Source organism: Rhinopithecus bieti, unplaced genomic scaffold, assembly GCF_001698545.2.
Source record: "Rhinopithecus bieti isolate Rb0 unplaced genomic scaffold, ASM169854v2 scaffold_11964, whole genome shotgun sequence".
Lineage (NCBI taxonomy): Eukaryota > Metazoa > Chordata > Mammalia > Primates > Cercopithecidae > Rhinopithecus > Rhinopithecus bieti.
Genome location: NW_016807677.1, coordinates 4,950,720 through 4,971,402, shown reverse-complemented (window position 1 = coordinate 4,971,402; position 20,683 = coordinate 4,950,720). Strand labels below are relative to the sequence as shown.

The following is a 20,683-nucleotide window of genomic DNA, read 5'->3' as shown; positions in this document are numbered from 1 at the left end:
CCTCCAGAACTGCAAAAAATAATTTTTTAAAAATAAATTACACAGTCTCAGGTTTTCAGATATAGGAACAAAAAATGGACTGTGACAGAGTCCATTTTAATGAACTGTTTTTAAAATTTTTTTAATTAAAAAATTTTTTTTATTATACTTTAAGTTCTAGGGTACATGTGCACAACGTGCAAGTTTTTTACATATGTATACTTGTGCCATGTTGGTGTGCTGCACCCATCAACTTGTCAGCACCCATCAACTCGTCATTTACATCAGGTATAACTCCCAATGCCATCCCTCCCCCCCGCCTCCCATAGTAGGCCCCGGTGTGTGATGTTCCCCTTTCTGAGTCCAAGTGATCTCATTGTTCAATTCCCACCTATAAGTGAGAACATGCAGTGTTTGGTTTTCTGTTCCTGCGATAGTTTGCTGAGAATGAGTCCATTTTAATGAACTGTTTTTTAAATTTTAAAGATTTTAATTTTAAAATTAAATTAAATTAATTTTGTTTTTTTAAGACAGTCTTGCTCTGTCACCCAGGCTGGAGTCCAGGGTACAATCTCAGCTCACTGCCACCTCCACCTCCTAGTTTCAGGCGATTCTCATGCGTCAGCCTCCCAAGTAGCTGAGATTCTAGGTGTGTACCACCACACCTGGCTAATTTTTGTATTGAATTTTATTTTCTAATTAATATATATTACATGTTTGTTGATGAGGGGCATTAGACTCCAGTCTTCTCATCTGGTTTTGGTATCAGGATTGTGTTGGCCTTCTAAAACAGAATTGTTGAGAATTGTTTCCTTCTCAGTTTTCTGAAGGCGTTGTGTAATGTGAATATTTTTTCTTCCTTAATGTCTGATAGAATTTATGAGTAAAATTACAGGGGTCTGGCGCTTTCTTTGTGGGAAGGTAGTCAAATGCAAATTCAACTTTATTTACACATATTCAATTTTTTCTTGTGTCAGTTTTGTTAATTTGTATTTTTAAGGAATTTGTCTCTTTCATCCAGTTCGTCAAATTTATTGACTTAGTTGTTCATTTTTTTTCTATTATTTTCATGCCCATAGGATCTCTAGTGATATGGCTTTTGTGTCTCATATTGGTAATTTGTGTTTTCTCATATTTTCCCTTGACTCATCTTGTCATAGTTTTACCAATTTCATTTTTTTCAAAGAACCAACTTTGGGCTTTGTCATTTTTTGTGTGTGTTTGTTTTGTTTTATTTTGCTTTGAGACAGGGTCTCACTCTGTTACTTAGGCTGGAGTGCAGTGGCGTGATCATGGCTCACTGCAGCCTCAACCTCCCATGCTCTTTAGATATCTTTACATATTTCTTTTCTTCTACTTACTTTCTTTGTGTATTTGAGACAGAGGCAAGAGACAGACAGAGTCTCTGGGACCCAGTAATCTGATTTTTTTTCCCCTCTAGTTTTGGCTTATACAGAATATTATATAAATTGAATTATATGTTATTTTACCTTTTGTGCATGACTTCTTTCACTTAGCATAATGCCTTTGAGATTTATCCATATCATTGCATAACTCAGTAGTAGTATTTTATTGTACAGATGCACTACAATTTATCTGTTTACCAGTTGTTGGACACACGAATTGTTTCCATTTGGGGGCAATTATGAATAAGGCCACTATAAACATTTGCATATGTTTTTCTTTCTCTTGGATACATGCTTAGGTATAGTATTGGTTACTTGTATGATGGGTCTGTTTAATTTTATAAGAAACTGTCCAGCTGTTTTCCAAAGTGGCTGTTATCATTTTGCAATGTGTGAGAGCTTCAGTTTCTCCACATAATCATTACTCCTTGACATTGTCAATCTTTAATTTTTTTTTTTTTTCTTTAGACAGAGTCTTGCTCTTGTCGCCCAGGCTGGAGTGCAGTGGTGTGATCTTGGCTCACTGCAACCTCTGTCTCCTGGGTTCAAGTGGTTCCCCTGCCTCAGCCTCCTGAGTAGCTGGGATTACAGGCACTCACCACCATGCCCAGCTAATTTTGGTACTTTTAGTAGAGATGGTTTCGCCATGTTGGTCAGGCTGGTCTTGAACTCCTGACCTCAGGTGATCTACCTGCCTTGAGCTTCTGAAGTGGTAGGATTACAGGCATGAGCAACGGCGCAGGGCCCAATCTTTAAAATTTTAACCGTTGTAGTAGGTTTGCAGTAGTATCTCAATGTAGTTTTTAATTTTTATTTCCCTAACATTTGAGCATGTTGAACATTTTTTCACGTGCTTATTTGCCAATTGCCAACTGTGTATCTTCGGTAATATGTCTGCTCAAATCTTTTATTTATTTGTAAAGTTCGGTTGTTTATTATTTTATTATCAGGTTACAAGAGTTATTTATGTACTCTGAGCTTATTTCTAGACTCTTCTATTCAACTAATCTGGATGTTTGTCTTTCTACTGTTTTGATTACTGTAGCATTGTGGAAGTCTTGAAATAAGATAATGTGAACTTCTAATCTTATTCTTCTTTTTAAAAATTGTTTTAACTTTTCTAGGTTGTTTGCATTTCTATATAAACTTAGAGTTGACTCATCAATGTCTATTTTTAAAAACTGCTGGAATTTTGATTGGTACTGCATTGAATCTGTAGATAAATTTGAGGAGAATTGACGTCTTAACAATATTGAGTTATCCAGTCCATACATGCAGTGTATCTCTCTGTTTAGTTCTTTAACTTCTTTTATTAATGTTTCATCATTTTTAGTGTTTTGCATACATTTGGTTAAATTTATCCTAAGTATTTCACATTTTTGTTATTATAAATGGTATTTTAAATTTGAATCTAGTTGTTTGTTGCTAGCATACAAAAACACAGTTGATTTCTATATATTGGTTTGGGAGTCTGTGACCCTGACATCTCTTTTTCGTTTAAGAGGCTTTTTTTTGGCCAGGCGCGGTGGCTCAAGCCTGTAATCCCAGCACTTTGGGAGGCCGAGGCGGGCGGATCACAAGGTCAGGAGGTCGAGACCATCCTGGCTAACACAGTGAAACCCCGTCTCCACTTAAAAAATACAAAAAATTAGCCGGGCGAGATGGCGGCGCCTGTAGTCCCAGCTACTCGGGAGGCTGAGGCAGGAGAATGGCGGGAACCCGGGAGGCGGAGCTTGCAGTGAGCTGAGATCCGGCCACTGCACTCCAGCCCGGGCGACAGAGCGAGACTCCGTCTCAAAAAAAAAAAAAGAGGCTTTTTTTTTTGGAAGATTCTTTCAGATTTTCTGTGTAGAAAATCATGTTGTCTGTGAGGAAAAACGGTTTTACTTCTTTCTTTCCAATCTTTATACCTTTGTTTTCTTCTAGTGTCTTGTTACTCTGACTAGGACCTCCAGTACAATGTTGAACAGAATGTTATACTGCTCTATAAATATTAATTCAATAAATGTGGTTGATAGTGGTGTTGCAATCCTTTTTTTTTTGAGATGAAGTCTCATTCTTGTCCCCCAGGCTGGAGTGCAGAGGCAGGATCTCAGCTCACTACAAACTCTGCCTCCCAGGTTCAAGTGATTCTCCTGCCTCAGCCTCCCTAGTAGCTGGAATTACAGGTGCCTGCCACCACACCCAGCTAATTTTTGTACTTTTAGTAGAGATGGGGTTTCACCATGTTGGCCAGGCTGGTCTTGAACTCTGACCTCAGGTGATCTGCCCACCTTGGCCTCCCAAAGTAGTGGGATTACAGGTGTGAGCCACTGCACCTGGCCGAAATCTTCTATTTTATTTCCTCTAGTTGTTTTATTAATTTCATGGAGTGGTATGTTAAAATCTCCAGTTATGATTGTAGTTTGTCTATTTCTCTCTTTGGTTCTGTCAACTTTTGCTTCATGTATTTTGAAGCTATGTTATTAGGTGCATACACATTTAGACATATACATATACATATATATATATATATATATTTTCTTTTTTTTTTTTTGAGACAATATTTTACTCTGTCATCCAGGCTGGAGTGCGGTGGCATGACTGTGTCTCACTGCAGCCTCAACCTCCCGGGCTCAGACAATTCTCCTGCCTCAGGCTCCCAAGTAGCTGGGACTACAAGCACATGCCACCACACCCAGGTGGTTTTTGTATTTTTGGTAGAGATGGGGTTTTGCCATGTTGCCCACCCTGGTCTCTAACTCCTGAGCTTAAGCAGTCTGCCCACCTTGGCCTCCCCAAGTGCTGGTATTACAGGCATGAGCCACTGTGCCCAGTCTTCTTAATAAACAGATTCTTTTACTGTTATGAAACGCTCCACTTCATCTCCAATAATATTCCCTTTTATGAAGTTTTTCTTATGCTGACTTCCCACATGGCATATTCTTGGCTATCCTTTTATTTTCAATCTATTTGTGTCATTTGATGTCCTTTGTATTTGAAGCCATTTCTTGTAGACAATATATAGTTAGGTACATGCTGAAAAGAAATATATAGGCAGGCCCTGTGTACACTTCACCCAATCTCTCCTACTGTTAACATCTTGCATATATATAGTACAGTGTCAATACTAGAAAATTAACACTGGTACACTCTATAGAGCTTACTCCAATTTCTCCAGTTTACCTGTACTCGTGTGTGTGTGTGTAGTTCTATGTAATTTTATTACAGGTATAGCTTTTTGTAATCAGCACCACAATCAAAGTACATAATTGGATCATCACCACAGGGCCCCCAGGTGCTATTCCTTTACAGCCACATTCCTTTCTCTCTGCTGACTCCTAACCCCTGGCAACCATTAATCTTCTCTCCATCTTTAGGCTATTTCGATAATATTATAGAAATGGAATCATACAATATATTACCTTTGAGACTGGCTTTTTTCCTTTAGCACAATTCCCTTATGGTCCATCTGTGTCGTTGTGAACACCAATAGTTCATTTCTTTTTGTTGCTGAATATTATTCCAGGTTAGGGCTCTTTTTTTGTTTTTTTACCAGTCTGACAATCTATGCATTTGTTTTTTTTTTTTTTTTTTTTTTTTTTTTTTTTTTTTTAATATAGTCTCACTCTGTCCCCCAGGCTGGAGTGCAGTGGCATTGATCTCAGCTCACTGCAACCTCTGCTCCCGGGTTCAAGTGATTCTCTGCCTCGCCTCCCAAGCACTAGAATACGGATGCACACCACATCTGGCTAATTTCTGTATTTTTAGTAGAACGGGGTTTCACCATGTGACGCAGGCTGGTCTTGAACTGTTGACCTCAAGATATCTGCCTGTTCGGCCTCTGAAAGTGTTGGGATTACAGGCATGAATCACTAAGCCAGCCAATCTATGCGTTTTAGTGGAAATGTTTAGCTCATTTGCGCCAATACCTCTTGCTATTTGTTTTCTAGTTGTCTCCATCTGTTTTTGGTTCTATTTCCTCATATCCTACTTTATTTTCCATAATTTTTAAATTTTAGTAAATATTAAATAATAAAATATTTAAAATATTTTAAATATTGGGATTATAGTTCCTCTATTAGCTTTTTAGCAATCCATCTTTGTATTTTTTTTAGACTTTGCCTTAGGAATTTCCATATTCATCATTAACTTATTGCAGTGTACTTAGAATTAATATTTTGACACTTCACATAAAATGTATGAAACTTACAACAGTAAAATTCCATGTATCTGCTCCCACTTCTTTTGTGCTACTTTTATCTTCAATTTTACATTTACATACAAAGTATACTCACAAAATGATGTTATTATTTTAAGGTAATCTGTTACAATAATTTAATGATTCATTTTCAATTTATTTTAATAGAGATGTTTTTCTATGTTACTATCTTAGTGCTAGCAGTGAATCAGAATCTTTGATTTTTTTTTTTGGACTGAGAATTAGCCATTTAAATCAATGAAAAAATAAATGTGAAACTTAAGAGTACAAGGTCTAAGCCTGGCATGGTGGCTCACGCCTATAATCCCACCACTTTGGGAGGCCAAGGCGGGCGGATCACCTGAGGTCAGGAGTTCGAGACCAGCCTCAACATGGAGAAACCCCGTCTCTACTAGAAAAATACAAAATTATCCGGGTGTGGTGGTGCACACCTGTAATCCCAGCTACTCGGGAGGCTGAGGCAGGAGAATTGCTTGAACCTGGGAGGTGGAGGTTGCAATGAGCTGACATTGCGCCATTGCACTCCAGCCTGGGCAACAAGAATGAAACTCCATCTCAAAAAAAAAAAGCCAAAAAGAGTACAAAGTTTAAATTTTTTTCCTTTTACTGATACAGGTTACTTTGGTGTCATTTTCCCCCAACTTAGATAAACCCCTAATCAATTGTTTCATCGTAAATAGGAATATTTAAATGGTACCCCCCAAAATTCCTTTTATTATTATTTTATTTTATTTTGTTTTATTTTTACTTTTTTTGAGATGGAGTTTCTCTCTTGTTGCCCAGGTTGGAGTACAACGGCGTGATCTTGGCTCACCATAACCTCTGCCTCCTGGGTTCAAGCGATTCTCCTACCTCAGCCTCCCAAGTAGCTGGGATTATAAGCATGTGCTACCACTCCAGGCTAATTTTGTATTTTTGTAGAGACAGGGTTTCACCATGTTGGCCATGTTGGTCTCCAACTCCGGACCTCGGGTGATCTGCCCGCCTCGGCCTCCCAAAGTGCTGGGATTACAGGCGTGAGCCACCACAGCTAGCTCAGAATTCCCTCTTTTAAGCAACAAATTGCACTTTTCCCAGTTTCGTTTGTTTGTGTTTTGAGATGGAGTCTCACTCTGTCACCCAGGATGCAGTGCAGTGGTGTGATCTCGGCTCACTGTAACCTCCGCCTCCCGGGTTCAAACAATTCTCCTGCCTCAGTCTCCCAAGTAGCTAGGATTACAGACACCTACCACCATGTACAGCTAACTTGTATTTTTAGTAGAGACAGGGTTTCACTATGTTGGCCAGGCTGGTCTCGAACTCCTGACATCGAGTGATCCACCTGCCTTGGCCTCCCAAAGTGCTATGATTACAGGCATGAGCTACTGTGTGTGGCAATATTTTCCCAATTAACCTATTAAGTAAGAGTGCTAGCCCTAAGATCTTAGAAAATATTGTTTAATTAAATACCAGGAAATACCTCTTACTAAAAAGCCTCGTCTTAAACAGCTTGAATAGAAAACTTCTTCAAGTTTTTTTTTTTTTTTTTTGAGACAGAATCTTGCTCTGTCACCAGGCTGGAGTGCAGTGGTGCGATCTCGGCTCACTGCAAACTCTGCTTCCTGGGTTCAAGCGATTTTCCTGCCTCAGCCTCCCAAGTAGCTGGTATTACAGGTGCCCACCACCATACCTGGCTAATTTTTGTATTTTTAGTACAGATGGGGTTTCACCACGCTGGCCAGGCTGGTCTTGAACTCCTGACTTTAAGTGATCCACCCACATCAGCTTCCCAAAGTGGTGGGATTACAGGCTTGAACCATCGCGTTCAGTTCATCTTTTTCATTTCTGACTTCGTGTTTTTTATTATTTATTATTTATTATTTTTTTTGAGACAGAGCCTCACTCTGTCGCCCAGGGTGGAGTGCAGTGGCATGATCTCGGCTCACTGCAACCTCTGCCTCCCAGGTTCAAGTGATTCTCCTGCCTCAGCCTCCCAAGTAGCTGGGATTACAGGTGCCCACCACCACACCTGGCTAATTTTTGTACTTTTAGTAAAGACAGGGTTTCACCATATTGGCCAGGCTGGTCTTGAACTCCTGACCTTGTGATCTGCCTGCCTTGGCCTCCCAAAGTGCTAGGATTACAAGTATAAGCCACTGTGCCCAGCCCCTTCGTATTTATTAAGATAAAGAACATTGCTGGCCAGGCATGGTGGCAGGCACCTGTAGTTCCAGATACTCGGGAGGCTGAGGCAGGAGAATCGCTTGAACCCAGGAGGCAGAAATTGCAGTAAGCTGAGATCGCTCCACTGCACTACAGCTTGGCGACAGAGCGAGACTCCGTCTCAAAAAAAAAAAAAAGAAAATTGATCAGGCTTTCCTTTAGAGGTTTATTTGGAGATAAATGGAAAAGGTGTAAAGTATTTATATTAATATTTTCCCTTGGAACAAGTATATCGAATTGAAAATACTTTTCTCTTTCTTCCTACCCTGACAAAAGAAAGTAAAATCAGATTCCTTATGGTAGGTAAGGGGAACACTGTTATCTTTTTAAAGATGTGGGATTTCCCTACCAGAGTTGTTTGTTATTAGACTATGTTAGACATGTCATCATATTGAATATGGCAAATTTTCTTACAGAAATCTGAAAAAATTTTATATTCTACCCCTCTAGTTTTACCCCTGTCTACCATCTTATGTTATCTTCTCCAGGTTCTCAATACAACAGTGAACCTGGACCCCTGGTCGTTTCCTGCCTGTAAGTCATTCATTCTGCTATTTCCCCTACCAAATGTCTTTCTCTTCATTCTCCATCTGCAAAATACTGTAGTCCTTCAAATCTCAGCTCTTAAAATAACTTTTCCTCATTTCTCGAAGGTGAGAGCATTTCCTTTAAATCCATTTAAGTCTGTGTGGATTTTCCTTCCCTTTCTTTCTTTCCTTCTTTCCTTCTTTCCTTCTTTCCTTCTTTCCTTCCTTCCTTCCTTCCTTCCTTCCTTCCCTTCCATCCTTCCTTCTTTCTTCTTTCTGTTTTTTCCTTTCTTTCTTCTCTCTCTTTCCTTCCTTCTTTCCTTCTTCCTCCTTCCTTCCTTCCTTCCTTCCTTCCTTCCCTCTTCTTCCTTCCTTCCTTCTTTCTTTTCTTTTCTTTTCTTTTCTTTTCTTTTCTTTTCTTTTCTTTTCTTTTCTTTTCTTTTCTTTCCTTCTTTCCTTCTTTCTTTCGAGATGGGGACTCACTCTATCACCCAGGCTGGAGTGCAGTGCCGTGATCTCGGCTCACTGCAACCTCCCAGACTCAGGTGATCCTCCCACCTCGGCCTCCCAAGTAGCTGGTACTATAGGTGTACACCACCATACTGGGCTAATTTTGTCTTTTTTGTAGAGACTTGATTTCACCATGTTGCCCAGGCTGATCTCAAACTCCTGGCCTCAAGTGATCCGTCTACCTTGGCCTCCCAAAGTGCCGGGATTACAGACATGAGCCACTGGGCCCAGCCAAGTCTGTGTATTTCTTAATGCACACAGTTATTTGTTAAAATGTTAAAATATGCCCTAATGTAGTGTACGCTACTTGAGGGAAGGACTTTCTTACTCATGTTCATATTTTCCATAACATGCAGCACTGTGTATTTGATTTCCAAGACATTCAATTGATACTTGTCCAATGAATGAATGAATTAAAAAATACAAGGATCAATTCTAGGATTGTCTTTACAAATGGCTACTCTAAAAATGCTTGGCAAATGTCTCTATTGCATGTAGGTGGGATAAGCCTAAAGTTACTTCCAGAGGCAGGGACAGTTCTGAAGGACTTGATAAAAATCACTCACAGATTCTGCACAGACAAGGACACTCCCAATGTGAATAGATAACTTGTTGGATGCATCTGCCAGCATCTGAACTGCTGGCAACTTTTGTTTGGAATGAAGAGCTTTCAGCCCAGCACTGCACCTTCATTATAATGTTTTGCCTCCTGTTTTGTTTATATAAAAGACTACAGTCTTGTCTTAGAATTTCTGGGTATTATGAGTACCTTAGGGAAATCTGATTATAGAGATAATCTACTCAACAGTGAAGAGTTTCAATTTGTTTCTATTGAGTTTTGTCAATTCCGAATCCCAGATACCTTTGTATTCCAGTCCATTGACTAGAGCCTCCCAGCCAGACGTTGAGGCATCTGTTTCTATAGTCTCCGGAACTGGAAAAGATAAATAAGAATGTAGGGGAATTATCTGTATATTTGCTAACCACCAATTTAGATCTAAATAGACTCCCTCTGTTAGGAAGACTAATGAATTCCAATTCTCTGAAATATCCTTTGCTTTTAACAAGCAAGATGGAAGGTATCTAAAGAAAAAAAACGGGGCGAGATACACAGAGGGAAAAGCTGTGAATAATGCCACCAGAGAACCAATTATGTTCACCAGCTGGCATTGAGAAACTTGTTTCCTTTGACAAAAAAAGATTTTAGTTTTAGCCTCAAAATACTTTTTGACATTGTGTTCTTCAGGGCTGAATGACGAATCCTCCCAAACACCCCCATAAAATGTTAGAAAAAAATTCTTAACATCATTGTTATATGTAATGTGGCAAAGCAATGGGCAAGAAGTGAAAAACAAGCTAAAGCATCAATATGGCAGTTAAGAAGAATCAACTGGATAAAATGATAGTGAAATGAAACATGAAAACAGAGACCCTCCTCCCAGCCATACAACTGAATCACTGAGACACATTCACGGGGTATGACAGTAATAAACAAACTGGTGAGAACTTTGAATAGACGTAAAAATGTATTTCTTGTGAAAGCATAGTCAACTACTATATATCTCAGTGATATAAACTGCATTTTGAACTTTTCTTTCTATTTGTGGGGAACCTCATTGATTGCAACCAGGCCTAGAATGGAACCTTTTGTGCTTTAGTGGGTGAGACTATCTGTTTCATGATCTCTCAGTTGGTAAAATTTGCAAAGAAGGCTGGGCACGGTGGCTCACACCTGTAATTCAAGCACTTTGGGAGGCCAAGGTGGGGGAACTGCTTGAGTCCAGGAACTTGAGACCAACCTGCGCAACATAGCACCACCCCGTCTCTACAAAAATTAATAATAATACATTAATTAGTTGGGCATGGTGTTGCACATCTGTGGTCCCAGCTACTTGGGAGGCTGAAATGGGAGGATCACTTAGGCCTGGGAGGTTGAGGCTGCAGTGAGCCATGATTGTGCCACTGCACCCTGGCTTGGGCAACAAAGCAAGACCTTGTCTCCAAAAAAAAAAAAAAAAAAAAAAGCCAGGAAGTGGTGTCACCTAATCCTGAGCTCTCATCAGAGGCTTTTTTGTTTTTAGCCACCAGAACTCAGAACTCCCGTTGAGCCAGTCTTGTCTGGGAGTCCCCTCTGGTCCATCTGGTCCAAGCTGTTCCTTGGGGAAATACTTGTGAATTCAAGGTTTTCACTTTTTATACTACTTTAAAACTTGCCTTTCCCAAGTATCTATTTAAATTCCATAAATATCTGTAGAGCAGGTTCACTCAGACCAGGCCTTGTTGAACCACTAAAGCAGGGCGACTCCGTATATATGTGCTCCTAATGCCTTCTCTTTCTCAAAGAGAAAGAATAATGCTTATTTGGTAGTAATTTGCTTTCTTGATTATAAAAAGGGGAAATTTTAAAAAGTTTCTTGTTTCTCTTTCAAATGATGCCACCTGGCGCAGAGCCACTGTGTAGTCTGTGTACTGCACAATTCCATGTGCGCCATCAACATGGACAACAGTATCAGTGGTGCCTTCTGACTCCCTACCCAGTCTGAATTCTCCAGAGTAGTACATAGTCTTGACCCTGTGCACAAAGAAAATAGACTTTTATGTGGCTAGATAATTGGACAATTAATTTCTTTTTTGTTTTTGTTTTTGAAACGGGGTCTGGCTCTGTAGCCCAGGCTGTGGAGTGCAGTAGCCGGATCTCGGCTCACTGCAAGCTCCGCCTCTCAAGTTCACGCCTTTCTCCTGCCTCAGCCTCCCAAGTAGCTGGGACTACAGGCGCCCACCACCACGCCTGGCTAATCTTTTTGTATTGTTAGTAGAGACGGGGTTTCACCATGTTTGCCAGGATGGTCTCGATCTCCTGACCTCGTGATCTGCCCACCTCGGCCTTTCAAAGTGCTGGGATTACAGGTGTGAGCCACCGCGCCTGGCCATTTAATTTCTTATACCCAGCTCTGGGGAGGAAAACAGAGCTGTTAGTTGATTCCATGCCATCAACTTCCTAAACACTTTTATGTACTGAAATTTGGTATTGTACTAAATATTACAGAAATACAAATGTTACCTAAGTGACTCTTGAGTTTTGAACGTAAATCAGCAAGGGAAATGTTTTACAATTTTTTTTGGGGGAGGGGGACAGGCTCGTTCTGTCACCCAGGCTGGAGTACAGTGGCGCCACCTCGGCTCACTGCAACCTCTGCCTCCCGGGTTCAAACGATTCTTCTGCCTCAGCCTCCCAAGTAGCTGGGATTACAGGCTCCCACCACCATGCTCAGCTAATTTTTATATTTGTAGTAGAGAAGGGGTTTCACCATGTTAGCCAGGCTGGTCTTACACATTTTATTTCCTATTTCTTCATCTTGTGTTTTTTCATCCTTTTATTCTCTTTTAAGGATGCAGTTTTTAGTGATGGATTATATATGGAAAGAAATGAAAAAAAAAATGAGTTCAAGGAGAGTTCTTTAATAGTATGCATCAGCCTTCTTATAAATTTACCGGAAATGTCTTCAAAAATGGTTGCCCTTTTCTTTATTAAACATTTTTTAAAATAGCAGTTTTTTTGAGATTTAATTCAACCACAAAATTCGCCAATTGAAAGTATACAATTCAGTGTTTTTTAGTACAGAGTTACACAACCATCACCACTATCTAATTTCAGAACATTTTATCACCTCAAAAGAAGCCCTATATCCATTAGCAGTCACACCCCACATTCCACCCCCAGCAGCCCTAGGCAAACACTCTACTTTTTGTTTCTATAGATTTGCCTGTTCTAGACATATTATGTAAGTGGAATCATACCATAAATGGTCTCTTATGACTGACTTCTTTCACTTAGCATGCTTTCAAAGTTCATACCTGTTGTCACATGCATCAGTATTTTATTACTTTTTGTTGCTGTATAATCGATTGTATGGATATATCACATTTTGTTTATCCAGTCATCAGTCGATAGATGTTTACATTGGTTTCACTTTTTAACTATCACAAATAATGCTGCTATGAATATTTTTATACAGGTTTTTTGTGTGGACTTATGTCTTCAGTTCTCGTGGTTATATACTTCTGAGTAGAATTGTTGCATTATATGATAAATGTATGTTTAACCTTCTGAGTAAAGACCAGACTGCTTTTCCTCTCCTCTCCTCTCCTCTCTTATCTGCTCTCCTCTCCTCTTTCCTCCTCTCCTCTCCTCTCCTCTCCCCTCTTCTTCCCTTCTCTCCCCTCTTCTCCTCTCCTCTCCTCTCCTCTCCTCTCCTCTCCTCTCCTCTCTTTCTGAGACTCTGTCAACCAGGCTGGAATGCAGTGGCACGATCTTGGCTCATTGCAACCTTCAGCTCCCGGGTTCAAGTGATCTCATGCCTTAGCCTCATGAGTAGCTGGGATCACAGGCGTGCGCCGCCACACCCGACTAATTTTTGTATTTTTAGTAGAGACAGGGGTTTCACCACGTTGGCTAGCCTGGTCTCCAACTCTTGACCTCAGGTGATCTGCCTGCCTCAGCCTTCCAAAGTGCCGGGATTACAGGCGTGAGCAACCGAGCCCAGCCCAGACTGGTTTTCAAAGTGGCTGAATCACTTAATAATCCTGCCAGCAATATTTGAGGGCTCCAACTTCTCTACATCCTTGCCAACATTTGTTATTGTCTGTCTTTTTAATTTTAGCTGTCTTAGTGAGGATACAGTGGTTTCTCATCATGGTTTTGATTTGCAGTTCCCTGGTGACTAATGATATTGAGCATCTTTTCATGTGCTTATTGGCCATTTATATATCTCCTTAGGAGAAATATATAGCCAAATCCTTTACCCACTTTGTACTATCATTTTTACTTGTCATAAAATACACAACATAAAATTTATCATCTTGACCCTTTTTAAGCATACAGTTCAGTGGCATTGAGTACATTCATATTCTTGTGTTATCATCACCATGATCCAGTCTCCAGGACTCCTTTGATCTTGCAAAACTGAAACTCTTTTTTTTGTTTTTGTTTTTTTGAGCATTCTTTCCATCTTTTATTACTGCTGAGGTTAAACATTTTCATGTGATTACTGGCCATTCATATTTCTTTGTGGGACAGCTTGTTAACTTAATAAATAATACTAATGTTTTTCCTGATTATAATATACTTATTGTAGACATGTAGAAAATACAGAAGAATATAAGACCATAGAGGAAAAAATTAACATAATTCAAATTATAAAACAACCATTGCTGCTAATTTTACTTTTCTCTGCACATGTTTTCTTATAGAATTGATATTCTGGACAAATATGTTTTAGAGTATATGTTTTTCCTTTCCTTTTTTGAGACAGAGTCTCACTTTGTTGCTCAGGCTGGAGAGCAGTGGCTAAATCCCAGTTCACTACAACCTCTGCTCCTAGGTTCAAGCAATTCTCCTGCCTCAGCCTCCCGAGTAGCTGGAATGACAGGCATGTGCCACTATGCCCGGCTAATTTTTGTATTTTTAGTAGAGACGGGGTTTCATGGGCCAGACTGTTCTTGAACTCCTGACCTCAGGTGATCCTCCCACCTCGGCCTCCCAAAGTGCTGGGATTACAAGGCGTGAGTCACCGCACCCGGCCCTGTTTTCTCTTTTTTGTAAAATTTAATTTAATTAATTTTAAGTTCCAGGATACCTGTGCAGGATGTGCAGGTTTGTTACATAGGCAAATGTGTGCTATGGCTTGCTGCACCTATCAGTCCATCACCTAGGTATTAAGCCCAGCATGCATTAGCTATTTTTCCTGATGCTCTCCCTCCCCACACCTGGACCCTGACAGGCCCCAGTGTGTGTTGCTCCCCTCCCTGTGTCCTTGTGTTCTCATTGTTCAGCTCCCACTTATGAGTGAAAACATGTGGTGTTTGGTTTCCTCTTTCTATGTTAGTTTGCTGAGGATAATGGCTTCCAGCTCCATCCATGCCTCTGCAAAGGACATGATCTCATTCTTTTTTACAGATGTGTGGTATTCCATCGTATATATGTACCACTTCTTTATCCAGTCTATCATTAATGAGCATTTGGGTTGATTCCATGCTTCTGCTATTGTGAACAGTGAAAACTGAAACTCTTTACCCATTCAATAATAACTTTCCCTTTCTTCACCCCAGCAACTCATTCTGTTTTCGGCCTCTATGAATTTCAGTACTCTAGGTACCTCATTTAAGTGGAATCAGGCAGTATTTGTCTGTCTGTGACTGGCTTATTTCACTTAGCATCATGTTCTCAAGGTTCATCCATGTCGTAACATGTGTCAGAATTTCCTTCCTTTCTAAGGTTGAATAATATTCCAATTTATGTATAGTCCATATTTTGCTTATCTAGTCATTTGTCAGTGGACACTTGGGTTACTTCTACCCCTTGACTATTGTGAATAATGCTGCTGTGAACATGTGTGTATAAATATCTGTCCAAGCGCCTGCTTTCAGTTCTCTTGGGTATGTACTCAGAAGTGGAATTGCTGGATTATATGGTAATTTCATCTTTAACTTTTTAAGAAAGTGCCATACTGTGTTCCACAGCAGCCACACCATTGTACATTTCTACCAGCAGTGCACAAGGGTTCCAATTTCTCCCCGTCCTCACCAACACTTGTTATTTTCTGCTTTTTAAAAAACAGTAGCCATTCTAATGAGTGTGAGTTTGTATCTCATTGTGGTTTTGATGATTTGCATTTCTCTAATGATTAGTGATTGTATTAGAAACTTCAGGCTGCCATAACAAATACCACAGACTAGGTGTCATAAACAACAGAAATTTATTTCTCACAGTTCTGGAGGCTGGGAGTCCAACATCAGGTTCTGGCTGATTTGGTTCTCAGTGAGAGCCCATTTTCTGACTTTCAGGTGGTCACCTTTTCACCGTGTACTCACATGGTAGAGAGAGATCCTTCTCTCTTCCTTTTCTTATAAAGCCACCAATCCTATGAGATTAGGATCCTATCCCTATGACATCATTTAACCTTAACTACTCCCTATAAGCCCTGTCTCCAAACATGGACACCTTGGAAGTTAGGGTTTCAACATATGGGTTTTGGGGGGACAGTTTGGCCCATAGCAGTGACCTCGAACATCTTTTAATGTGCTTATTGGTCATTTGTATATCTACTTTAGAGAGATGTCTATTCAAGTCTCTCGCCCATTTTTATTTTTTAGAGATAGAGTCTTGCTCTGTCACCCAGGCTGGAGTGCCATGGCACGATCTCAGCTCACTGCAAGCTCCATCTCCCGGGTTCACTCCATTCTCCTGCCTCAGCCTCCTGAGTAGCTGGGACTATAGGCACCTGCCACCACGCCTGGCTAATTTTTGTATTTTTAGTAGAGACGGGGTTTTGCTGTGTTAGCCAGGATGGTCTCGATCTCCTGGCCTCGTGATCCATTTGCCTTGACCTCTCAAAGTGCTGGGATTACAGGCGTGAGCCACCGCGCCCAGCCAGCCCATTTTTAAACAGGGCTGCTTGTCTTTTGTTGTCGTTGAGTTGCTGGAATGCTTTATATCCTGGATACAAGCCTCTAAGCAGATATGTGACTTGCAAATATTTTCTCCCATTCTGTGGGTTGTCTTTTTCATTTCTTGATGGTGTTCTTTAAAGCACAACAGTTTTTAATTTTGATGAAGTCTCATTTATTTCTCTTTTGTTGTCATGTCTAAGAAATCATTGCCTAATTCAAAGTCATGAAGATTTACTTACTCCTTTGGTTTCTTTTAAGAGTTTTATAGTTTAAGCTCTTACATTTGGGTGTATGATTCATTTTGAGTTAATGTTTATATACGGTGTGAGATATCCCTTTTTAAAAAATTCCTAAGAACATCAGAGTTTCAGAATGTTCTCTACTAGATTAGATATGAAAAAATTGGTGAGGAGGGTTTTTTTTTTTTTTTTTTTTTGAGACAGAGTCTCTCTCTGTCACCTAGGCTGGAGTGCAGTGGCACAAACATGGCCCACTGCAATCTTGACCTCCTGGACTCAAGCAATAGCCTCCCAAGTAGCTGGGACCACTAGTTGTGTGCCACCACACCTGGATAATTTTTAATTTTTTTTGTAGAGACAAGGCCTCATTGTGTTGCCCAGGCTGGTCTCAAACTCCAGAGCTCAGGCAATCAGTCCTCCTGTCTTGGCCTCCAAAAATGTGGGATCACAGGGATCCTCCTGTCTTGGCCTCCAAAAAATGTGGGATTACAGGGATGAACCACCGTGCCCAGCCAGGAGGGTTTTTTGAATTGCTGTTTTAGGGGGTCTTTTAAAAATATCAGGGACTCACTGCAGACATGGGAAATCACATCTATTATATCATCTAAAATATGTTTCATTTATAATAAGCTCATTCAGTCTGTTTTACAAGCAGAGAAATCCAAACATACGGTAACTTAACAGGAATGGCTGCCAATTAACAGTTGAGTTAACACTCATTGAGAGATTATGAATAATATCTTGATTATGAATCAAAGCTTGGTCTCGTCTTTTTAGCCCCAAATTACTAAGACTACATAACATTTTTTAGTCTGATTAATGGTAGAGTAACTAATTAGAATGGGAAAGAGATTAGCAAATCATTCAAAATGTCAAGGGCAGGCAAAGTGCCGTTTTGTCATAGATAAAATAGTAAAGCTTATAGCAACAGGTGTGCATGATAAGTAAGATCTGAGAATTCCTAGGTATTGAAGAGTCTAGGTAATGTTTTTAATGTCAGCATTATTTGGTTAGACTTGATTTTCTTCTTCTGAATTGCCTTGCTGCTGAATTGGCCTTTGATTTATTGACATTCTAAGATTTGGTGTGGATTTTCTTTTTGCCTTGCAGGATGCAGAGAACCAAATATTAAAGACAAGTGTATGGTACTGGGAGGTAAATAATTATGTTTCCTTCTAAATATACTGCACTCCTGATCTGGATCTGCTGCAAAATATAGTTATTTAAGAAATAGGTATTATCTTTGTATTTCTAGTTCCTTAGATCTGCAGCAGACCTAATTTATTGTCATTCATTTAAGATGTATGGCCCTGGTTTCTGGTTGGGACTACCATCTTTAGCATTCAGATGGGAAGTCCTTTCTCCTAACAGATCGAACCAAGAGGATGATAAGTTAGATTATTAATCCAAATGTCTCTTTAGTTCTTTACTGAGGCAGACATTTGATTAAGTTTTCTTTTTGGCTACTCCTAACAGGTCTGGAATGATGAATTTTTATCCTGGAATTCCAGCTTGTTTGATGAGATTAGAGAGATCTCCCTACCTCTAAGTGCTATCTGGGCCCCAGATATCATCATCAATGAGTTGTAAGTGTGCCAGTGTGTATTTCTGTGGGGTTTAGACTCCTTGGCATAGTCAGGCCAGTTGCTGCTTACTTTCAGTCAGTGTTGCTCATTTTTGCTTCTCAAGTTGAAGGGGAGCATGTTGTTGGGAGTATTCAGGTTAGAAGTGCCATGTGTTGACGTTGTTTAAGATACAGATCTGGTTACTAATGTTGAGGTTACTTATTATGTCTGTGTTGTTATAGCAGCAAATGAGCTAACTTACAAGGCTGTCACTGAAAAGCTCATCTTTGCCAGGGTGAATAATCTCATGGAAAATGAGATTGTGTTTTTGCAGGGCTAGGCTGGTCATGGACCTCATGATCACTACCATCTCCTGATCATCCCGTCTATATTTTGAAATGACCAATGTCCTCTCTGTGACAACAAGTTCTCTTGTGTTTCATATAGTGTGGACATTGAAAGATCCCCTGACCTTCCCTATGTTTATGTGAACTCATCTGGGACCATTGAGAACTCTAAGCCCATCCAGGTGGTCTCCGCATGCAGTTTAGACACATATGCTTTTCCATTTGATGTCCAGAATTGCAGCCTAACCTTCAAGAGCATTCTGCATACAGGTAAACCATGAGAGATACCCATCAATGCTGGGTTGGTACACGTAGGTGAAATGATATTATACTGTCCTTCAGGTCTATTTTATTCTTGCAGATAATTGGCTATTTAAAAATCGGAATCTCTTCTTGCAGTTTTTTGGTTCCTGCTGTAATCCAGACCAAGTATGATGCTGTAGCCCACTGGGGTTGTTTTGGAAACACAGTGTTAAGCCTCTACTGCCACGGATAATATTATAGAAATCGCAGGCAAGCTCCATCATTCTACAGAGAGTGTATTCCAAGCTATAAATTCACAGTTGTTGTTTTTTTTTTGTGACTATAAAGATTTTATTCCGCATCCCTACCCCCTAATTCAAATAAGGCCAAGGAGACTGTGCCTATGGGGGCAGGAGAAAGAGGAAGGATTCAAATTGGGAGCTGGAAAAGTGGGTGGATGTTGGCATCTCTTTCTCTCTGGGAAAGTCAATTGTTTCTGTTGTTTGCAGTGGAAGACGTAGACCTGGCCTTTCTGAGGAGCCCAGAAGATATTAAGCATGACAAAAAGGTGTTTTTGAATGACAGTGAGTGGGAACTTCTGTCTGTGTCCTCCACATACAGCATCCTGCAGAGCAGCGCTGGAGGATTTGCACAGATTCAGTTTAATGTAGGTTCTTTACTACCTGTCCCTAGTGCCCACTTCTCCACAGCCTTTGGCCTTCTCTCTTGGGCCGAGGAATTTCTGCTCTATTGCATGTTCTCATTCATGATCACCCAAGAACAGGGACTTCAGCGGGCTCTGAGCATCCACTCACATTCCAGCATTTCACAGAACAGAGGTTCAGTGGGAGATGCTGGGCCCCTCCAGAAGATAACAGACACCAGAGGCCTGAAGCATGCCCTGCAGCAGGAATCCTCCAATCTTTCCACACATACTCACATGATGGCTTCTAATTGCTACTCAGAAAAAACACAGACAAACCCACACACAACAACAACAACAAACTGGGAAGACTTTCTCATCAACATTATTGTCCTATTTTTTTATTGAGTAAATTATCAACTAATTCCAGATGCAGATGCATAATATGAAAATATTATTAACTTGAATATCTTACAGGATTAGCCAATAAGACCCACAGAGACCACTGGTAACTTCTGGATCAGAGGGAATAATTAACCCCTCAAAAGTATGATGGGAACCCACACTCCTCCAAGGCGTCCCTGGGAATGCCCTTGGCTGCATTGTTCACAGGGAAATTTGTCCGCCATGAAACTGGGGGATGGTGGGATACAGGACAGTGAAGCCTGCTGATTTGTACTCCAGGGGCAGCCATTCTCCTTTCTTTGGCCCCCTGGGAAACTGTTTTGACATGTGGTCTGCAGCAATTTCACACAACTGGTAAACTGCATCATTCGTATTCAGCAGTGCATTCTTCTTTTCTGCAAAAAGTCAGCTAGTGGTGGTGGTAGTGAGGGGATGGTGGTCCTTCATGCCAAGTAATGGATTCAGTTGAAAAATAGAAACCACAGGCAGGTCAGGACTGCACTCAAGATGAATTATCCTAAAAATATACCTTTGGAATAAGAAGGAAAATTTAGACTAGACTAAGGTGCTCTGGATATGCTAAGGGGTGGTGATGAAATAAACTATCATTCACCGAGTGCGGTGGCTTATGCCTGTAATCCCAGAACTTTGGGAGGCCATGTGGGGTGGATCATTTGAGGTCAGGAGTTCCAGCTAGTCTGGCCAACATGGCATAACCCCATCTTTACTAAAAATACCAAAACATGCTGGGCATAGTGGTGTGCACCTGTAATCCCAGCTACTCAGGAGGCTGAGGCATGAGAATCGCTTGAACCCAGGAGGTGGAGGCTGCAGTGAGCCAAGATCATACCTCTGCACTCTAGCCTGTGAACAGAGGGAGACTCTGTCAAAAAAACAAAGGAAGGAAGGAAGGAAGGAAGGAAGGAAGGAAGGAAGGAAGGAAGGAAGGAAGGCAGGGAGGGAGGGA

The 20,683-nt window shown here is 40.5% G+C and overlaps 1 protein-coding gene across 4 annotated transcripts in view; it reads left to right on the top strand.

Moving 5' to 3' along the window:
- The window catches only part of HTR3B (5-hydroxytryptamine receptor 3B), a 50,090-nt gene that overhangs the window by 17,055 nt on the left and 12,352 nt on the right, over positions 1–20,683 (top strand). For all 4 annotated transcript variants that reach the window (XM_017883011.1, XM_017883013.1, XM_017883014.1 and 1 more), the window contains 4 exons: positions 17,624–17,668; positions 17,990–18,099; positions 18,526–18,695; positions 19,178–19,335. In XM_017883011.1, the coding sequence (XP_017738500.1) occupies positions 17,624–17,668; positions 17,990–18,099; positions 18,526–18,695; positions 19,178–19,335 (483 nt within the window). The remainder of the gene's footprint in view (positions 1–17,623; positions 17,669–17,989; positions 18,100–18,525; positions 18,696–19,177; positions 19,336–20,683) is intronic.